This window comes from Taudactylus pleione, unplaced genomic scaffold, assembly GCF_031769625.1.
Source record: "Taudactylus pleione unplaced genomic scaffold, aTauple2 ptg000018l, whole genome shotgun sequence".
Classification (NCBI taxonomy): Eukaryota; Metazoa; Chordata; class Amphibia; order Anura; family Myobatrachidae; genus Taudactylus; species Taudactylus pleione.
The window spans coordinates 10,460,783-10,479,799 of NW_028284420.1; the positions used below are offsets into that span (position 1 = coordinate 10,460,783).

The 19,017-nt window shown below is 41.7% G+C and overlaps 1 protein-coding gene across 2 annotated transcripts in view; it reads right to left on the reverse strand.

Annotated features, from left to right (window-relative positions):
* Positions 1-10,236: 10,236 nt before the first annotated feature.
* The window catches only part of LOC148540666 (chloride channel CLIC-like protein 1), a 330,115-nt gene continuing 321,334 nt past the window's right edge, over positions 10,237-19,017 (reverse strand). For both annotated transcript variants that reach the window (XM_088442554.1, XM_088442558.1), the window contains exon 4: positions 10,237-12,451. In XM_088442554.1, coding sequence (XP_088298680.1) covers positions 12,188-12,451 — 264 coding nt within the window. In that variant the 3' untranslated portion in view covers positions 10,237-12,187. The remainder of the gene's footprint in view (positions 12,452-19,017) is intronic.

The window sequence follows — 19,017 nt, forward strand, 5'->3', positions numbered from 1 at the left end:
GGAGGGGGCTGGAATGAGACACATGGAGGAGGGGGCTGGAATGAGAGACATATGGAGGAGGGGGCTTCAATGAGAGACACATGGAGGAGGGGGCTGCAATGAGGACACGTTTTAGTGCATATTTTTTTTATTGTGTTCTTATTCCTGTTAATGAGTGCTTTAAATTGGTCTTTGAAAGAATTATAATTGAAAAAATATACATACATTATTTTTCCTTGGATTTATGTGTATTATTTTTGCAAACAAGTTAATAAGTACAGTATTTCTTTCCTGACCTAAATACTAATTACGTTATTTTAACCAAACTACTTTAAAAAAGGGTCCGCTCAGTAATTATTTTGGCTCAGGGGTGCCTTGACAAAATCATGGAGACCCTAAGGGCATCTTGAACTAATAAAGTTTGGGAACCACTAGAGTAGCCCATTATCTCTTTATACAACAACTTTAGATTTAATTTATTATAAGTGGATTAATACCATAATACATTTTTGTCAGCCAGGTTAGTTTTATGGACTATGGGAAAATGGCCCTTTGGAAATGTTGTGTTAGTTTATGAAAATTCTATGCAGGTTTGGAAGTGGGACATATTTTATAATCATTTTATCATTAAGTTCATAATTAGCAGCTACATGCTAAGTAGCTCATGTATATGTTTTATACATAACTTTAGTGTACCTATTGTCCTCTGAGGAGACTCCTAAAATACAGGTCTATGACAAATTGGTGGCCCTCAGGTTAACCTCATGGTCCTCATGGGAAACTGGCCCCTGAGAAAGTGACAAAGTTATATTTCTAGAGATGTGATAAAGGGTGTATTATTTTGTTAGTCTAGTATGTTGTATTGGGACGTCTTTAGGTCTGTAACATTGTGTTTGGCAATGTTACCATGTGTAGATAAAAATCCAAGATGACACCTGAGACATATGTATATGGTCTCTCGGCAACCTAAACACTCGTGAGACTGTGTGCAAATCCCGCACATCCTCAGTGGGAATAGGACGTTCTCTGAATTTTCCTCCCTAAGGGGTCTATTTACTAAGCAGTGTTAGGAGACAAAGTGAAAGGAGATAAGGTGCCAGCCAATCAGCTCCTAACTGTCATTTTTCAAACACAGCCTGTGACATGGCAGTTAGGAGCGGACTGGCTGGTACCTTACCTCATTTCACTTTGTCTCCTAACACTGCTTAGTAAATAGACCCCTAAGTACAGTAGGAGACACTGACAATTACTTAGGTAACCACTCAGCTTCTGTCACTTCATAAACTATACTAGAAAAATGACAGAAGCTGATTGGCTGCTTTGGACTACTTCGCCACTTTATCTCTCTCCATAGTAACATAATGACGCCAGGATCACTCTTTATTCAGCTCCTTAAGTTTGGAAGGGAGATTAGAGATCTTGGGCTTGATTCAGAGGGGAAGGCATAAGCGCCCGCAGCTATTAGCAATATTATGCAAATGACACTACAAAGTCTTTCCCTTGTATACATCCAAATGTGCAAGGACTGTGACATCCATTTTGAGCGTCCATAAATTTAGACGCACCATCAAAACTTGCACCAACCCTATGGCAGGTGCAGTTTCTCCGTCCGAGTATGACCTCCTATGTGAGCACAACCACTTTCACCAAGACGCCAGCAACACTCTCATAACATGCCCGTAAGACAAACCATGTCCATGTGTCCGAGCATGCGCTTAGACACCTTCCTATTCCCGCCCAGGTAACGCCTGCTACATTTTCAACACACTTCTCTGTCCATGGATCTGAATCACAGTTGTGACTCTGTACAGACACAATCGGGCCACATGCATTGTATAACTTAGAAGCATGAGAACTAGCAATAAAAAAATAAAAATGCTCCACTACGTCCGACAGTGGCAGCGCATCCACTTCTGAATCGGGCTCCTTGTAAGGGTTACAAGGCTATTGTTTGCAGAATATTCTATATCTAATACTACACACCATAGGCACAATTATTACAGCAAATATCAAGGGAGAGAGACGGCACCTCTAATGATTCTGTAAGTCAGTCTGAAAAATTCCAAATCCAGGCCATTTGTGAGTAAAATTGGTAAAGGGTTATAACATCTAACGGGTGTTTCCAAATTTGCTTTGTTCCATCTGTGGGATACCGATTTGTTATCATACAGTTTCCTACAAAATGAAATGAACATCTCCATTGAGTCATACAGCACATGGGTGCATTTGTAAAGCTCTCTTTGGTACTAGACCTTGGAAAAATTGGTATTTTCTGCCTTCAAATGTGACATGTGGGAAACTCCTGAACATGGCCCTCATTCAGAGCCGTACGCTCTGAGCAGAGCGCACGCTCTGAATGAGGGCCGGCCTCCATGAAAATGGAGCGTCCTCCTGGACGCTCGTATAGCTGTGGGTCACCACCCACAGGCTATACGAGCGTGCATTTTGATGGCCGCGATGGTCGTGAGCCTGCGGTTGGGGTTTTCAACCGCAAGCTCCGGAGTGATTTTGGCTCTATCAGAGCCAAAATCACTCCCACTGACATCACTAGTGATGTCAGTGGGCCGGCTTCTGACGGGAGGCGTTCCCGTGGGAACGCCCCCGTCAGGGAGGCACGCCCCCGGCACGCCTACCAAAGGGGGCGTGCTGTCAATCAACATCGACAGCACGCCCCCTTTGATCAGACACAACGAGCGAAGGACTTTCCTTCGCTCGTCGCGTCTGGCGCATGCGCACGACGGAGCTCCCTCCGTCGTGTGCATGCTCAGTCCATAACATCGACCCACTTGCGAGTGGACAGCCGCTCGCGAGTGGGTCTGAATCAGGCCCCATGTCCTTATTGGCATCTGAAGCTGAAATAGCTCATGACAGCATCCCAGGGTGTCTCCGATTATTTAGGTCTCAGGCTATGGGCCAATGCGCCCCTTTCTAACTTAGCAGGGGAATCAGCATATAGTATGATGCAGGTAAGGAGACAGATTGTCCTCAGCGACCAGTTCAGGAAAGTGCAGGATCTGTAGGTTTGTCAGAGCTCCTGATTTTCTAGGTCTTCATTCGTGCTTATTACTCATTTGAGCACCCGGCTAACGTAGTTAACATCATTCCCTGCTTCACCCTGGGGTTGAGAATTTGATCTGGCCCCTTTTCTAGGTTTGATTTGTGAGCGATAAGACAATCAAATTATTGATACTGCTTTCTGTAACTAATATTTCACTGATTTTGAAAAGCTGGAATATTTCTCCGTTACTGGAACTGTGATGACAGAAATTCGGCTGGAAGCCATGTTTTTCTTACCTTGTAAAATACTGAGTAACATCTGTTAAGGCTCCCTTTTACTTTTGCAGAAGTACTCTCTTTCAATCAATTCTTGAGAATACTGTATATATGTAAAAAAGTTTTTAGTGGATAATCTTAATTGTTGCTAATATAAAGCTTAATCTGCCCAGGGTGGTGGTGCTTCTGTGCATGACTAGCTGCATTAAGGTTCAAAGGTGACTCACTATAAAGTTGACTTTTAAGACAAATGCCACTAATTAACCATTCAATCCTTTCCAAGTATCGCCTCTTTATGTGTTTGTAAGTTGACATATTTACATACTTGAGTGAAACTACTACATGAAATAGCAGTGTGAGTAAAACATCACTAGTAGTTACTATCAGAGTAAAATCCAGATACTTTTAAGACCGAGTAAGCAGTTTACAGACAGACTGAAGTTCTACCCCATGAGCCAAATTAATTCAATAATTTCCTTTCTTTTGATGGGCAGGACCTCCTAATAAATAAATGAGTGCCTCATTTAGGAATTTTCAATGCTTGTTTTGGAATAAGAAAGGAATTTATTTTTGATTGAGCTTAAAACATGCAAATAATGATTGTGGTTTGTACAACTTGAGCAAGAAGCCTGGGACATTCCTATCGGAGGAGGAGAGACAATTTAATGAAGGTTTCTGTAAGGGTTTACAGATACAGAAGTCATATGACATTACATATCATATGTGTCTCTTTGATTATGCTGATTCTTCAGGGATGATGAACCCCCAATATGTTGCTATCTGATTCATGCCACAGGAGCGGACGTGTTCAGAAAAAAAATGAATTCTTTATTCAATACATGTATGATCATATTTAATTCTAAATTTCCAACTTTAGACTTTATAAGACAATCCAAGTCATGGTGGACTTAATGAACCATCTCTGAGACTTTGCAAGATTTCCATAGATGATCCATTAGAAAAATAATATGAGCTTCCAAGATTTGTACAAGCAATTCAGGAGAACGTTTATGGAATTCAAAAATGTCTACACAGACTGTATTTTTATGGATTACAAAATGTGCTATACATAATACCATATACCTGAATAGAGTGCTCTACACAAAACTCATCATGACTGGATTTCTAATACCCCTTTTCCACTGCCTAAAAAACTTGGATAATTGCTGTGTTTACACGGGACGCGGCTCAGTGGAAATGGCTCCAAGAAAAAAAGTTCTGGTCTGCTGACCTAGGATTTTTTTCCCGGGTATCGAGCAGGGTTTTCAGCTAGTAAAACCCAGTAAAGCTACAGTGGAAACAGCTCTTACCTAGGTTATTTTAGCTGGGTAATTCCAAAAGCCACTGGCTGCTGATGTAATCACCCAGAGACTGTAGGACATGTGTCCACGCTGGGATAGGCTGTTGTGAGAGGGCCTGGAAGGAGTCACTGGGCGCACATAGGCAGAGCTGTGCATTCTTGGAAGGAGAGCTGAGCGCTGGGCACAGAGCGTTTGGCACACAAGTCAGCTGTGTGCTGGTTACACAGGTCTGGAGAGAACTGGGCACACACAGGCTTGGAGAAGACTTGGAGAGCTGGGTGCTGGTCACACAGGTCTGGAGAGAGAAGGCGCTGGGCACAGGTCTGGAGAGGGGTTGGAGAGGCTTGGCAGCATGTGGTCTGAGGATGACATATGGGAGCTCCTAAGCATAAGAGGTGAGGAGGAGAGCATGCATCAAATGACAGGGACACAGTCAGGGATGCCACTGTGTATCATAACATCACAAAGATACTGGCAAGTCGTGGAATTAAAAGGTCCCAGCAGCAAGTTAGAAACAAGTTGAAGTCCATGAGAAATAGGTTTAGCAAGGTCCATGACCATAATCGCAATAAAAGCGGTGTGAAAAGGATGGAATGGAAATACTATGATGCATGTTACTCTATCTTTGGCAACTCCGCGGTAACAAATCCGATCAGCCTGTCATCTTCTTTATCCTGCACCACCAGTCAAAAAATGGAGAAGGAATGCAGTCAGTCAAGTCAGCAAAGTATGCCCAGCAGTCTAGCTTGCCCTGAATCTCCACTGCTGCTTTCTGATGAACATGACACAAGCGAGCATGATTCCTCCGTTGAGATGTCCACAATTGACTTGGAGGACACACAGACCACCATGTCGCAGAGCACCGTGTCACAATCCCCTGTCCTGAACCAGAGACATCGCAGACAATCGAGAATCCTACACTGCGTAAAAATCGTAAGTATAATAAAAAATTATCTGTTGCAGAGTGTAACAAGTGTGCATTTGAGTATAGGCCAAATAAACATTTACGCTGCCTTTGCTTTTAATACAGTATATGCTACGGTCTTCTGTTCATTGAAACTTAAATTATCCTTGTACATATATGCACCTACGAGGAATACAAAGGTCCCAGCAGCAAGTACAAAACAGAGTGAAAAGTCCTGTGCAAAAAAAAAATATATGTTGCAGAGGATAGCCTTTGTGCAGGTGGGGAAACGCCACAAACACATGTATGCTTACACATCTGCTATGTCTATATATGCCTGCAGAATCTAATATTGTTTTTTTGTTTACCCCTTTCTAGTGTTCATTGTTCCTAGTTGCAAGAAAAAAAAATTAATAGAATAGAGGAAATGGTGAAAGCTATGCCAATCCTACTGGTGGATCAGCTCTGTGAGATGGACACCACCATACTGGCACATGAGGATGCATGCCAATTACGTTTCCATAAAGCAGAAAAAGAAATGCAGCAATCCTTCATCTAACAGATCTTGACTATGCAAGAATGCCTAACTAGGGAATCCCTCAACATACATATGGTGTTCCTGGAGCACATGGTTAATAAGAACCCCACACAACCACTATACCAAGCCCCACCGCAGGAGCACCCTTATCCCCAATATAAAAGAGGGCAAAGTTTTACCCACAGAACCAAGATTACTCAATCTACAGGCAACTGCCTTAAGCCTGACTCAATAGGTGTACGTTTGCCTATATTTAAAAAAATTGTAAATGACAATAACGTAAAATTTTTTACTATACAGGTTTTAATGTTTTATAAGGAATATTTTGGTTTGCTATTTTGTTAAAAATATAAGCACCAGGCAATATGAAGCCACTTAAGTGGTAATAATGCTTATATGTGTTTTAACAATTGTGGCTGCCGGAAAGCACTTTTTACGAACTTTAATATAATGATGTTCAGCAGTATTCTGATTAGTGGGGATGGCATAATGAGATCTTGTTGTGCTAGCTGTGATCTGTCAAGTTACCTCAGGTCGCTATGTGCTACAGATTTCACAAAAGTTATAAATATGTTCTCACCAGTAATCTGGACACTGTAACTATAGTGTGCAATATATCACACTCGCACTTATGATAAACACTTGCTATTACAGTTTACTTGTGTGTGAGTTACTATTTGAAAAATGTTTGTGTGTTTGAAAATTGTTGCCCAAACATTGTCATTAATATGAACCGTTTTATTGAAAAAAAAAAAATAAATAAATAAAATAAAAATTTATGGAAGCAAGAAGTTGTTTGCATCCTCTATACCAGTGGTCTCCAACCCGTAGCTCGTGGTCTTAATTTTGGTAGTTCACCTAGCTGCAGTACTGCCGTGTAAACTAGGAGGAAGTGACCTCTGATGCGTGCTCCCTCGTGGTGTCGATGCCATGGGTGGAGTCACAAGGAAGAAATTTAGTTGATTGCCGCAGCTGTGCTTCCCTGTGGTTCCACCCACGGCATCTACGCTACGGCAGAGCAAGTGACTCCCACCCAGCCCTGCTGGAAAATGACACAGCAGCCCTGCCTATATAGTATCTTTTGCTCCTCTACTGCACGTACCTCTTTGGAGCCGGTAATTAACAGTGAAATGTGCCAGTGCTTACATTTTATTTACAAAAAAAACAATATCATTGTAATAATTAAATGCATTGTTGTTTTCTAGGAAACATTTTTTTTTTCTATCCTTAAATGACCTTCAATTGTTCGATTAGACAGATTTTTTTTTACAATTTTAGTAGCTCTTCAGGAGGTTTCATTTTACTGGAGTAGCTCACACCTCAATTAAGGTTGGCGACCACTGCTCTATACCATTGAGGGTAGGTTTGCCACCAGGGTTTCACGAATCCTTTCTGCCCCGCTGTGTCCCCCATCGTAGACCGCAGAATCAGGTAAAGTGTTGTGTTCTACAGTCTCCTGCACAGTCCACTCAGGGAGAAAATGCTCCTCCTCTATCTCACAGATGTTATGGAGAATACAGAAGGCAGCAACAACATTGGGCATTAGCATCAGGTCCACATCGTTACGCTCAATCAAGCAGCACCAACATCCCTTTAAATGCCCGAAGGCATTCCCCACAACCATCCTGGCAGAACTGAGGGTGTGGGTAAATGTCGTTTTCTACTGCGACAAGTGAACCCATTGTTGAAACCCTTCATAAATCACCGCCTCAAAGGGTATGCAGTATCCCCAATCAGGTGTCCTGGGATCTCAACCCCATCCACAAGCTTTGATTTATGTAAATAAATAGAAAATAGTATCACTTTTTTGCAGAGGTGGGACATGTTCATGGCGTACTTGTGCTTGGAAATATAAAATTTAATGTTGGATCAATGATGCGCATATTCCACAGAGCTTTACACATACTACTTTACTAATTAACAACACTGGCAACAGGGTTAGGAGCTGAGTGGCTGGTCGTTTATCACTTTCCAGAGCTTAGTACATCTCTCCCTATGCCTGCTATAATACATTACTACTACAATAATGTACAAAAAAAAATATTCCAAATTGTAGACTCTTCCCTAACTTTTCACATTTATAACAATAATTTAAATAAACAAAGTACAGCTATGAAAATTGGAAATAACAAAAAATTCTTACCTCCTTAGGAACAGTCAGTCATCCTGCTTCTCCTCTGTGAGACAATACAGATCGGAGTTGGCCACTACTCATGCATCATGTGTTCAGCCAAGCCATCCCACAAACACTTCCGTGAAGCTAGAAAATAAAGTTTATCAGATCATGTATCCCAAACCATAAAAAAAAACAGTGGGAAGTGAATATAAAACACACATTGTTAAAAAATGCTTACCAGTACTTGTGGTCTACGACAGCCTGTAGTACAATCGAGTGCCATCCTTTGCGGTTGTAGTAATCCGTCGGGTTGTCAGAGGGTGCGATGATAGGGATGTGAGTCCCATCAATGGCTCCCACACACTGGGGATAAACGCGCGTCAGGAAGCCTTGGATGGTGACACCTAGGCGTTCACCTTCAGGCAAGCAGATGAAGCAGCAGTAGAGGCTATCCAGTATTGCCTGCGTCACCTGGTACACAATCTTGCACACAGTGCTGATGCCAACTCCAAACAAGCAGGAGATTGTGCGGTACTCCCCAGAGGTAGCATACCAGAGCAATCGCTATTCTCCTTCTTGGCTCGATGCGCTTTCTGAAATTGGTCGTTTGCATGGTGAGTGCTGGGGTGAGTAGGTCCAGTATATACTGAAACAAAGCACGCGACATCCGGAAGTGTGCCATCCACTGCTCGTCCTGAAAGGCTTCCACATTCGTCATTAAAGCGTCTCTGTGCCTGTGGTCCCTGACCCACATTCTTGGTTGTTTCGCTGTGCTATTCTCAGTATGGTTACTATGGTCGATGAAATCAGGGCTCAGCATCTGCACAAATACTGACCTCAAGAATTAGCCCATCAGAAATTGTGCTCTCCTCCTCCTTAAATGACACTGCACTAGGCAGCACAGTGTCACAAGCTGAATCATGCTCTCAGTTGCTGTGTAAAACAGCAGAAAGCTACAATCAGGAACTCCGTGCTACACACTGGTAACTCGTCGCCCATCATTGCTGCAATGCTGTGAGCAGTCCCCACCCCTCCCTTTTGTTCCCTTTCTGTGACCTCATCTTTGTGAGTCTGAATAAAGGCCATTATTTATGACATCCATAGGTTTTGCTGGGTTTTGCTGGGCTTTCCCGGGTTCAGTTGAAACAGAGATGACCCGCGAAAAACCCGGGACGAGGGTGCACTGTAAACTGTCTAAAAGGCAGAGTACGACCCAGCAAAATACCGGGTCAAACCCAATATTTTGGTGGAAAAGGGCTAGAGTAGTACATAAGATCATTTTTATAGACATCTAAGACTTCATTATAATCCAGAAGAGCCAGCATGTACAGTTGCACATTTTCTAGAGCTTCCAATACTTCTTCACATATGGCAATTAACAATGGGAACAGAAACCCCAATGATGTATTACAGTGGTTCCCAATCTCAGTCCTCAAGGCACCCTAACAGTTCAGGTTTTAAGGATATCCATGCTTGAGCACAGATGGGTATATAAAATAGATTAATTAAGCCATCTGCTTTCAATCATCATGATCCTTTTAAACCTGGACCATTAGGGTGCCTTGAGGATGGAGATTAGAAACCACCGATTCATTACATGCCCCATATATACAGCCATGGCTTGATAAAGACTTGTTGAAAATAGTAATAACACTAAACTGTGATGCGGTTTCCATTTTAAGTATTATGATCTAGCAGCACATCATATACAGGAGATTACAAACTATGCAAACAGTCTAGCACAGTGCTTCCCAAGCTTTCTTGAACCACGGCGCCCTGGAATATGAGCATTGTTTTTATGGAACTCCTAGGCCAAAGGTTTCTTGTTGAGAAATTCAGAAAAAAATATTACATTAATTTCACTGTGCATATATGTCATCCTTAGGCTGAGTTACATGGTGACTAACAGGATTCCGCTTCTGTTTTGTCCACATTTTATTACAGTGACCATAATTTGTTTTGGTCCTGGACCTCCAACCCATGGCATCCCCACAAGTGCCCCAATTTGGAAACCACTGGTCTAACATATAATAAGTGGCCTACTAAATACTCTGCACAGAAAATTCATATGGGTTCACAACATCTCTATGCTAGAAGGTCTTTCATCCAAATAACGGTCTGTGAATCATGGCCATAAAAATTTACATATTTTTATTTTTTAGATATTGAGTGCATTCTTGCTGAAATACAATCAATAGGAGTGGGGGGGCTTGCATACAATAAAATTATTAAAACATGATAAAAAATGGTATTTCAAATGCAGACAACTTTAATGTTTTATACATGCCTTCTGCAATTTTTCAGATTACTTTTTTTTTAACAAAGTACTTTATACATAATATGAACAGTTGGCTATTGTTGTTTTCCTTTTACAATACTCAGTTCTGTGTTCCCAAGGACAAATAAAATAAACAACCCTCCATGGCTCATACATCCAAATTTAGTTGGGACAGTTCCGATTCCAAAATTGAGCGTTACATTGTCCCGATCTGCCCAGTAGTTGGGTGTTATATCCAGTTCATTGCTGCTCTGCATAGTGCCACTGTCACTGGTGTGCATGGCAATTAAAGTGTTAATGGAGGAAACTGGAGGTGGTAAGAGGGCTGCTTAGTACGGGACACTAGGCACACCCACCTCTGTGACATGGCCACGATCCCTGTCCTGATCCTTTCACTAAAAATATTAAGAGATCTGACATAGAAGCCTACAGTAGGTGAAATACATAACCAGAAGCTATACAAATATAAAGCAAGCTACTGAAGGACATGTACAAACAGTTTAAAGTTATCTGAATCTAGAAGACCCCTTTAGGAACTACTGAATGTTATTAGATGGTACCACACAACAGGTTTGTAAAACCAGAAGGAACACACCATAAATGTCATGCTTTATATAAAATACTGTACACGCCATATGAAGTCTCTTAGCTGATAAAAGTAAAGGCGCACATCCACTTGCCGCCTAGTCATGGACTGAACGATAACGATATCGTTAAGTCATTCTTTAAACTGTGCAGTGCCCACACTGAACGATATATCGTTCAGTGTAGGCACACTCCCTCATCCCTGAACATGGTCAATCTGTCGTTATCGGCAGATTGACCGGCATGTTCAGGAGATGATTGATGTCGGAAACGACCAGCGGGAGCGTGCATCACTGGTCGTTTCTGATACTTTAGTGATCGATTCATGCTCGATTAATGAGCGACTGAACGATAACTATATCGTTATCGTTCAATCGCTCATTAATATTACCTAGTGGATGTCCCCCTTTAGTCTAATACAGTTGTAGAAAACTATTAAATCTAAAGATAAAATATCAAAAACTGCAAAAATAGCTTAACCCCACTGATAACCTTTGTGTTAATTCATAATAGTCTCTACAAAAGTTATCACTAAATAATCTCTTTATACAAAAAGGAAATTCTTCAAAGCAAATGAGGGGGTTGGGAAGGGGGTTCCATAGAATGTCTATTTTCTCTTTACTGTATTACTGTTGCAAATAAAACCAATTCTAGGGAACATCCTGTAACATTCACCAATACATACATTGAATAATCCTTATTTTGATAGCCATTGAAATTGCACTAACTATTTCCTAAAAACACATGCACCTTTTGCCAAGACATGTGCACATGCAAAACACATTGAATATATATAAGTGAAGGATCATTGCAGACTGTAGTGTGTAGCTGGAGACTAGAGGACTAAAGGCCTAATTTCATAGTTCCCTGGTGCAGTCAGTGTGCTAGTAAGCCAGAATGGTTGGAGAGGAGGGCATATAGAAAATGAAATAGGCATGAATAGGAAGCAAAAGGTTTTTGATTTAAACTTAAAAATAATTCCAGTGTATATAGCGACAATAAAGTCACAACTTGCTTTTTATACTAATATGTCCTTACTATATTGCTACTGCTTGATCTACTGCATTTTGCTTGAAGTTTTGCCGCAATGTTGAGTATATAACTGCAGTGTTTTTTGTTTTTTTTAGAAAAGATTGTATACTACCTAAGCATTATACCATGTAAGAGTATATTATATACAGTTTGTGCCGCTTTTTTGAATAGTATAGCAATATTAAGTCCTAGATCTTAATGAAACTCCATTGTTCCTGGACCTGGTGGTCAACCCAGTGTGATGACACGTGGCAGCTGGTAAGTCCTTTCTCCTGGTGTAGGCTGGAACCAGCATACTGATGAAGATTAGTGGAAATAAGAGGAAGACGGGTAACTGCCACTGGCTGGGAATCTCTTTCATTATGTTCCGAAGGCTCCTGCCAATTGTATGACTGAATAGTTCCAAAGGGTGAATAATGAGTCTCCCAATAATAGAGCTGATGGCCTAAAGAGAAAAGGGTAGAAATAGAGAAAACAGAGTTAAAGAGACTTACATGTACACAATCCAAGAACAGATAGCCCATATCATTGCTAAACGGCTGAGGAGGCAGTAGCCATGCCAGGCAATTATTAGAAACTGCATGAGACAGCGTGTCATTGTCAGAGAAAAGGAGTTCCAACAAATTTGCCTTGTTCCAATAGTTTATATTAGTAGTAAGTTACAGGTGGGTTCCAAGGCCGCAAGAAACTATGATCATAATAATCTTTTTACTTTGGTCCACTTCCTAATTATTTTGGTAACACAAAGAGTGTGCACTGAATTCTGCTGTGTAGCTGGTAGTCTATGTGGCATATTTAATTCCAAGCGAAAAGTCCTGTACTTTTCACATGCAGGGCTTTTCACCGACTTTGTTGGTTTTCAATGTGGAAAAGTATCGCATGCATGCCCGCTGTTCGCCGTATTCAATTAGAAATCGTCGAAAATGGGAGCCGGCGAAACTGTAACATGCAGCTTTGCACCCCAAATCAGCACTTTTTTCCGACACCTATTCATATGCGAAACTTTTTTGCAGGTCCCATTGCATTGAGTTTCCGAACCCGCGAAAAGACTTTGGAATTGAATACGGAGACAACGTATCACATGGCGAAATGACGTCACTCGCGATACTTTTCCGCAGAAAGACTTATCGCGGCTAATTGAATACGGCCCTATGATTGTAGTGCAGTGCAATCCAACAATCTAAGTAGCCGGCTTAATTTATTCTGCTATATCATGGTGATATCACAAAGTTAAGCTGTGTACACACTATACAATATATTACACAATATAACGTACACATCATATAGTGTGCACGGCCGAACCGTTATTCACGGCGATTTTTCATTGCATCGTCCCATTGGCTGCTCTGCACGGCAGATGATGCAATAAATAACGCCATGCAGTTACATGCAACAATACATTGCGTCATTGTACACAGGATCGTGCAGGGTGTACAGCGCGTGCAATTTATCGTTACATCACATTGTTCCCTCGCTGGGTCGCATCAACCTATGGGGTGTACCCAGCTTAAGTGCACTGCACTAACTCAGTGATATTGCCAAGTTTTGTAAGTAACAAAACAATCTATCTTTACAAAAGTATTCTAAAAACAATCTAAATTAAAAATATACCTGAGTACTCAATGACTATTATTGTAACTAATACATGTGCTCTATACCTTCCCTAATAAGTTTAGGGTTTGATGTGAAGCAAAACTGTATTAAAACTTGTTGTCCCAGTGAAATTAATATGTATTTATCCATACAATATATCCAATTCAGAAGTACTTCATATAGTCGAATTGTAGCTATTTGTATTAGTTTCAGAAAACAATCAACTGCAACATTTTTCAAATGTTGAAGTCTTAGGTTGAAGTATATATCTTAGACTTCCTTTTGTGATATGAGAGAGAGTTAATTCAGAATTGATGACATTAGAATCTTTTTCATATTGTTAAGCTGCGTGCGTACACATGGTACTATGTAAATGGACGATATGAACGATAACGATTCGATCATATAGTTATCATTCATATAGTGAATTTTTCGATGGCCAACATCCTGCGATGCGAGGGCACACATGGACGTTATCGATATCGTCCATCGCCCATGTATGCAGGCTAACCTGGTCGATATCGACCAGGTTACTATAAGTACCTGCGATCGTTGATCGCGGGTCATTATAGTCGTTGGTGGGTACATGGTGTGCTGGATGATCGATATCGATCACCCAGCACACCTGGGAGATTGTACAACGATATAGTTATCATAGTCGATCGTCCCGTGTCTACGCACATCTGGTTCCAAATCCTCTCTCGGTGATGGCATACGACTTTGATTTGACTGCAGTTAGTAGAAGGAAGGAGTAGTTTAAGAGAGGAACTCATGTGCAGACTACATTTGGGTCTCCTCCTGTCTCCGCATTGTGCCAGACCCTCTTGCGCATGTACTGTACAGGTCTCCGGGAACATGGCCCCTGCACCATGGTCCCGGTGACTTCTTTACTGCACATGGGCAAATCTCCTGGAAAATGGCCATTGTTCCGTCTTTCCAGTAATTTGTGCTGCTGTCGCAGTGCAAACACTGGACTCCGGAGAGGTAAGTATTAAACATGGGTGCAGGGTATGCAGTATGTACTCTCCTAGACAAAGCGGCCCATGTGCACCGCATACCCTCCGCTCATTATACATATGGCAATAGTGGGATGTATGCCCTACTTCACTTGGTGAGTGTTGATGTTTGTGAAGGGTAATGGGTTAGTAGGTGGTTTAAAGGAATAGCCACACCCCTTGCAATATGGTCATATCTACTCTGGTGGCATGTGCATGGCTCTGCCTCAAATTGATTTGACCTGGTCTATCAGCAATTTTGCATTTCCTATAATATAAGACAATTTTAAAAAATTTCTAGGGCCACTGCTTGTTGTCTACTATTGATATACCTAGATACATTCACACATCTGGATGTAAATACCAAAAAGTACTTACAGTAACAATACACAGTTTGAAAATACAGGTTGAGTCTCCAATATCCAAAATGCTTGGGGCCAGGGGTAATTTAGATATCAGAATATTCCGTATTTTGGAATATATGCATTCCATAATGAGATATCTTGGGAATGGGACCCAAATCTAAACACAGAATGCATTTATGTTTCATATACACCTTATATACAGAGTCTGCAGGCCATTTTATACAATATTTTGAAATCATTTTGTGCCTTAAACAAAGTTTGTGTGCATTGAACCATCAAAAAGCAAATGTTTCACTATCTCAGTCATGCTAAAAAAAAAATCTGTATTACCATAAAATTTTTTCCTATACAGATTCCCACCCAAGATCCTGATTTGTCTAGAACTCCGGACATCAGTGTGATTGGGGACAGTGAGGTAGATACTTCATCCCCATGCCCACCGACCATTGACCAACCCCCCCCCCCCCCCAGCATCTTCCGCACTTCCCCAAAGGAAAAAAAAACGCCAGGGGAGAAAGCAGCAGCATCAACAGCCCACCGACTCGGAGGACATATTCCTGCAGCAGGCGGAACAAATCCTCCACAGCAAACCTGACCACATTGATGAATTTACGTCACATATAAAGAGCGCAATGCGCAAAATGATAGGCCAAACACAGAAGGAGTTCCAGAGGCTGGTCTATGAGCTGCTGATTAGGGCTCTAAATTCAAATCTGCATATATCTACATAGATAGCAGACCCTCTTATGTGCTTACCTGCCCCAGCCGCCTTTGTGAGGCCCCTCAGCCCAGTTGGAGGCTACTCCCCCAGCAAGTACCCCATCCACAAGCCAGGCAATTTACAGTGCCATGCTGGAGGCAGAAGAGGATTTGCCACATTTTTTTAAGATGTAATGTCTTTTTTTTTTTTTTTTCATTATTGTTGTTGCCTGTACTATCACCAAATTTTATCACTCCCAATAGCTATTGTATGGTATATGGTGGTGATGATGCGGATTGGACAAAGGCCCTCATTCAGAGCCGTACGCTCTGAGCTGAGCGCACGCTCTGAATGAGGGCCGTCCTCCATAACTATGGAGCGTCCTCCTGGACGCTCGTATAGCTGTGGGTCACCACCCACAGCCTATACGAGCGTGCAGTTTGATGGTCGTGACCATCGAAACTGCGAGCCGGAGCCTGCGGTTGAGGTTTTCAACCGCAAGGCCCGGAGTGATTTTGGCTCTATCAGAGCCAAAATCACTCCCACTGACATCACTAGTGATGTCAGTGGGCCGGCTTTTGACGGTAGGCGTTCCCTTGGGAACGCCCCCGTCAGGGAGGCACGCCCCCGGCACGCCCACCAAAGGGGGCGTGCTGTCAATCAACATCGACAGCACGCCCCCGTTGATCAGACACAACGAGCGAAGGACTTTCCCTCCGTCGTGCGCATGCTCAGTGCAGACCAGCGACCCACTTGCGAGCGGACAGCCGCTTGCGAGTGGGTCTGAATCAGGGCCAAAGTCACTACACACATGGTGCAAGTACGCTCTGTTGCATATCTAGGTGTTATGGTCACTAATGTAGCAATGTATATTATCCATGTCCTTGTCCTATTTTGTACTGTAAGTCAGTTGTCAAATTATTTATGTACTTTGTAAGGCGCTGCGGAACACTTGTGGCGCCATATAAATAAAGGATAATAATAATAATAATAATAATAATGGAAACCGGGGCCACAATCTGTACTTGTGCCATGTGGGTATTGGCCTGTTCAATCTGGCATCTGACCCACCGTATACCATACAGCAGCCTAGCTATTGGAACTGATAAAATTTGGTGATAATGCTGTTTTCTACATTATATATGTATACTTTAAAATGTATATATGAAAAAACCCACCAAAAATGTTTATTTATTACTGTGCAGTGTTGTTGGCACAGTGTTGTTAATGCAGCCTTATTGGCTGATAATATTGTTCTTTCAAGAGTAAAGAAAAAAAAAAAAGATAAAAAGTTTTTCTTTCACAAGAAACAAATGTGTAGTGTGTTTTTTTTTTTCTTACCTTTTAATAACGGCACTGCAGCACTTTAACAATAGCCTTGCAGGTCTCCGGGATGATGATGCCCAAGTACTGAGGGGAGATGAGGGTCCCAAACTTCAGGTCTTCCAGTGACCTTCCTGTAGCCAGGTACCTCAGGGTAGCCACCAGCCTCTTTTCAGCAGGGATTGTTTCCGCAGGCTTGTGTCCTGCCTCCGGATGTGGGGGGTCACCATACTCAGCAACACCTGGAAGGTGGCGTCATCCATGCACAGGTAGTTGCGGTAGTCGTCCGGGTTATTCTCCTTGATCTCCATCAGAAGGGACATGTGAGAGCGAGTATTCCTTTCCAGCAGCCACTCCTTGGTCCAGCATGCTCTTCTCCTTCGCTGGGCCCTCTCCTTCATCACCTTGACCCCAGCATAGGCTTCCAACACTCTATACCGATAGGGATCCATCAGCACAGAATTCAGGAACAGGATAGAATGCAGATAGCACACACTTGCAGGTAGAACACAATTTGTAAAAGGCAAGCCAAATACAAAGCAGAGCACAGTAGCAATGTACAGGGTTCAGCAGGTATACACCTAGCCTCACTAGTAGCAGAGCAAAATGTGCACAGGGTTAAAATGGTGCCTGCTTTTTATACCCCATAGCTAGCCCCTCCCATTATTTAAATTTCCATCCAATCGTGAAGATCCTCGTGTGTTGTTTGGTAAGCTCACGATCCCATGATTTGGATATCCGACACGATGCACGATAAATTGTGGGATCGTGTATCAAATTGGCGGCTTTTGGCAGCAAATCGTGTGCAGGACTGCCAGGGAGCTGCCAGGGAGAGTTCAAGAGAAATCGTACACGATGTCGGATCGTGAGTACATCGCCAAGTGTGTAGGCACCTTTAGAGTTTATTCGGATAACAATACGTCCACAACAATGCTGTGATACAATTTGTTACGCCATGTAGCTCTCCAAATTATACACTAACTCTACCTACAACTGTAGCAGATACACAACACTATGTAATGACTGCAGTGTATTTCCACTTGTGGTTGAACAGAGAAGAATAAATAAAATAAATCTATACAATTACACCAACATATCGCACAATCATTCTTATATTCAGAAAAAGACTAAGGGGTATTCAATATGGGTGCAATAACAACGTTTTTTGCGTTAATATCGCACTTTTTAACTTTTTTGCGTTAATATCACTGGTTTTAGTTTTACACCGTATTCAATTTCAAAGACTTATCGCAGTTTTGAAAAGTCTTTGATAAAAAACGGTGATAACTTTTCACCATTGAATAGGTGTCGAAAAAAAGTGCTTAAAAAAAATAGCCTGCTCCCCTGAGATTGACATTTAAAAAAGAACTGTGTCAAAAAAAGTTTTAAAAAAAAATAGGGACACCCCAAAAAATTAATTTAAAAATTGGGGTGCAAAAAAAAAATGTGAAAAAATTGTTAAACAATAGGGAAATAGGTTCAGGGCTATTCTGCAAGTATGCGGCAGGTGTTTTCTACAATAGAATTATAGCGGCAGGTGCACAAATGCAGAATTTTTTAAAAATTACTTTAGGGACACCAAAATATGCTAGTACCCATTTTCATGTACCCCAAATTTGATGGGACCACTTAAAAAATGAAAAAAATAACCTAAGTGATCTTCTGCATCACTTCTTCAATGTCGGGAAAAAAACACCTGCTGCGGCTATTTAAATCCCCGACTTTCAATTAAAGGCTAAAACGGGGGTACCCATAGTGTTCCCCCCTGTTTTTACAACTTTAGGGGGGTCTTACAATTATTTTAAGGAAAAATTCGTAACTTTACGCAAATCCAACTTCGGAGTTTCCCGTTTTCGTTAATTTTATTTTGAATACGGGGATAAGCGGGAGCGCGCACCATACCTTTACGCAGAAAAATACTCCGATATGAAACGTTAACTTCGCCAGGGAAGTTAACCTTTCATATTGGATACCCCTTTAAAAGGCAAACTGAGGGATTGTATTATTATTTTTAGAAACGGTGATAGAGTAAGCA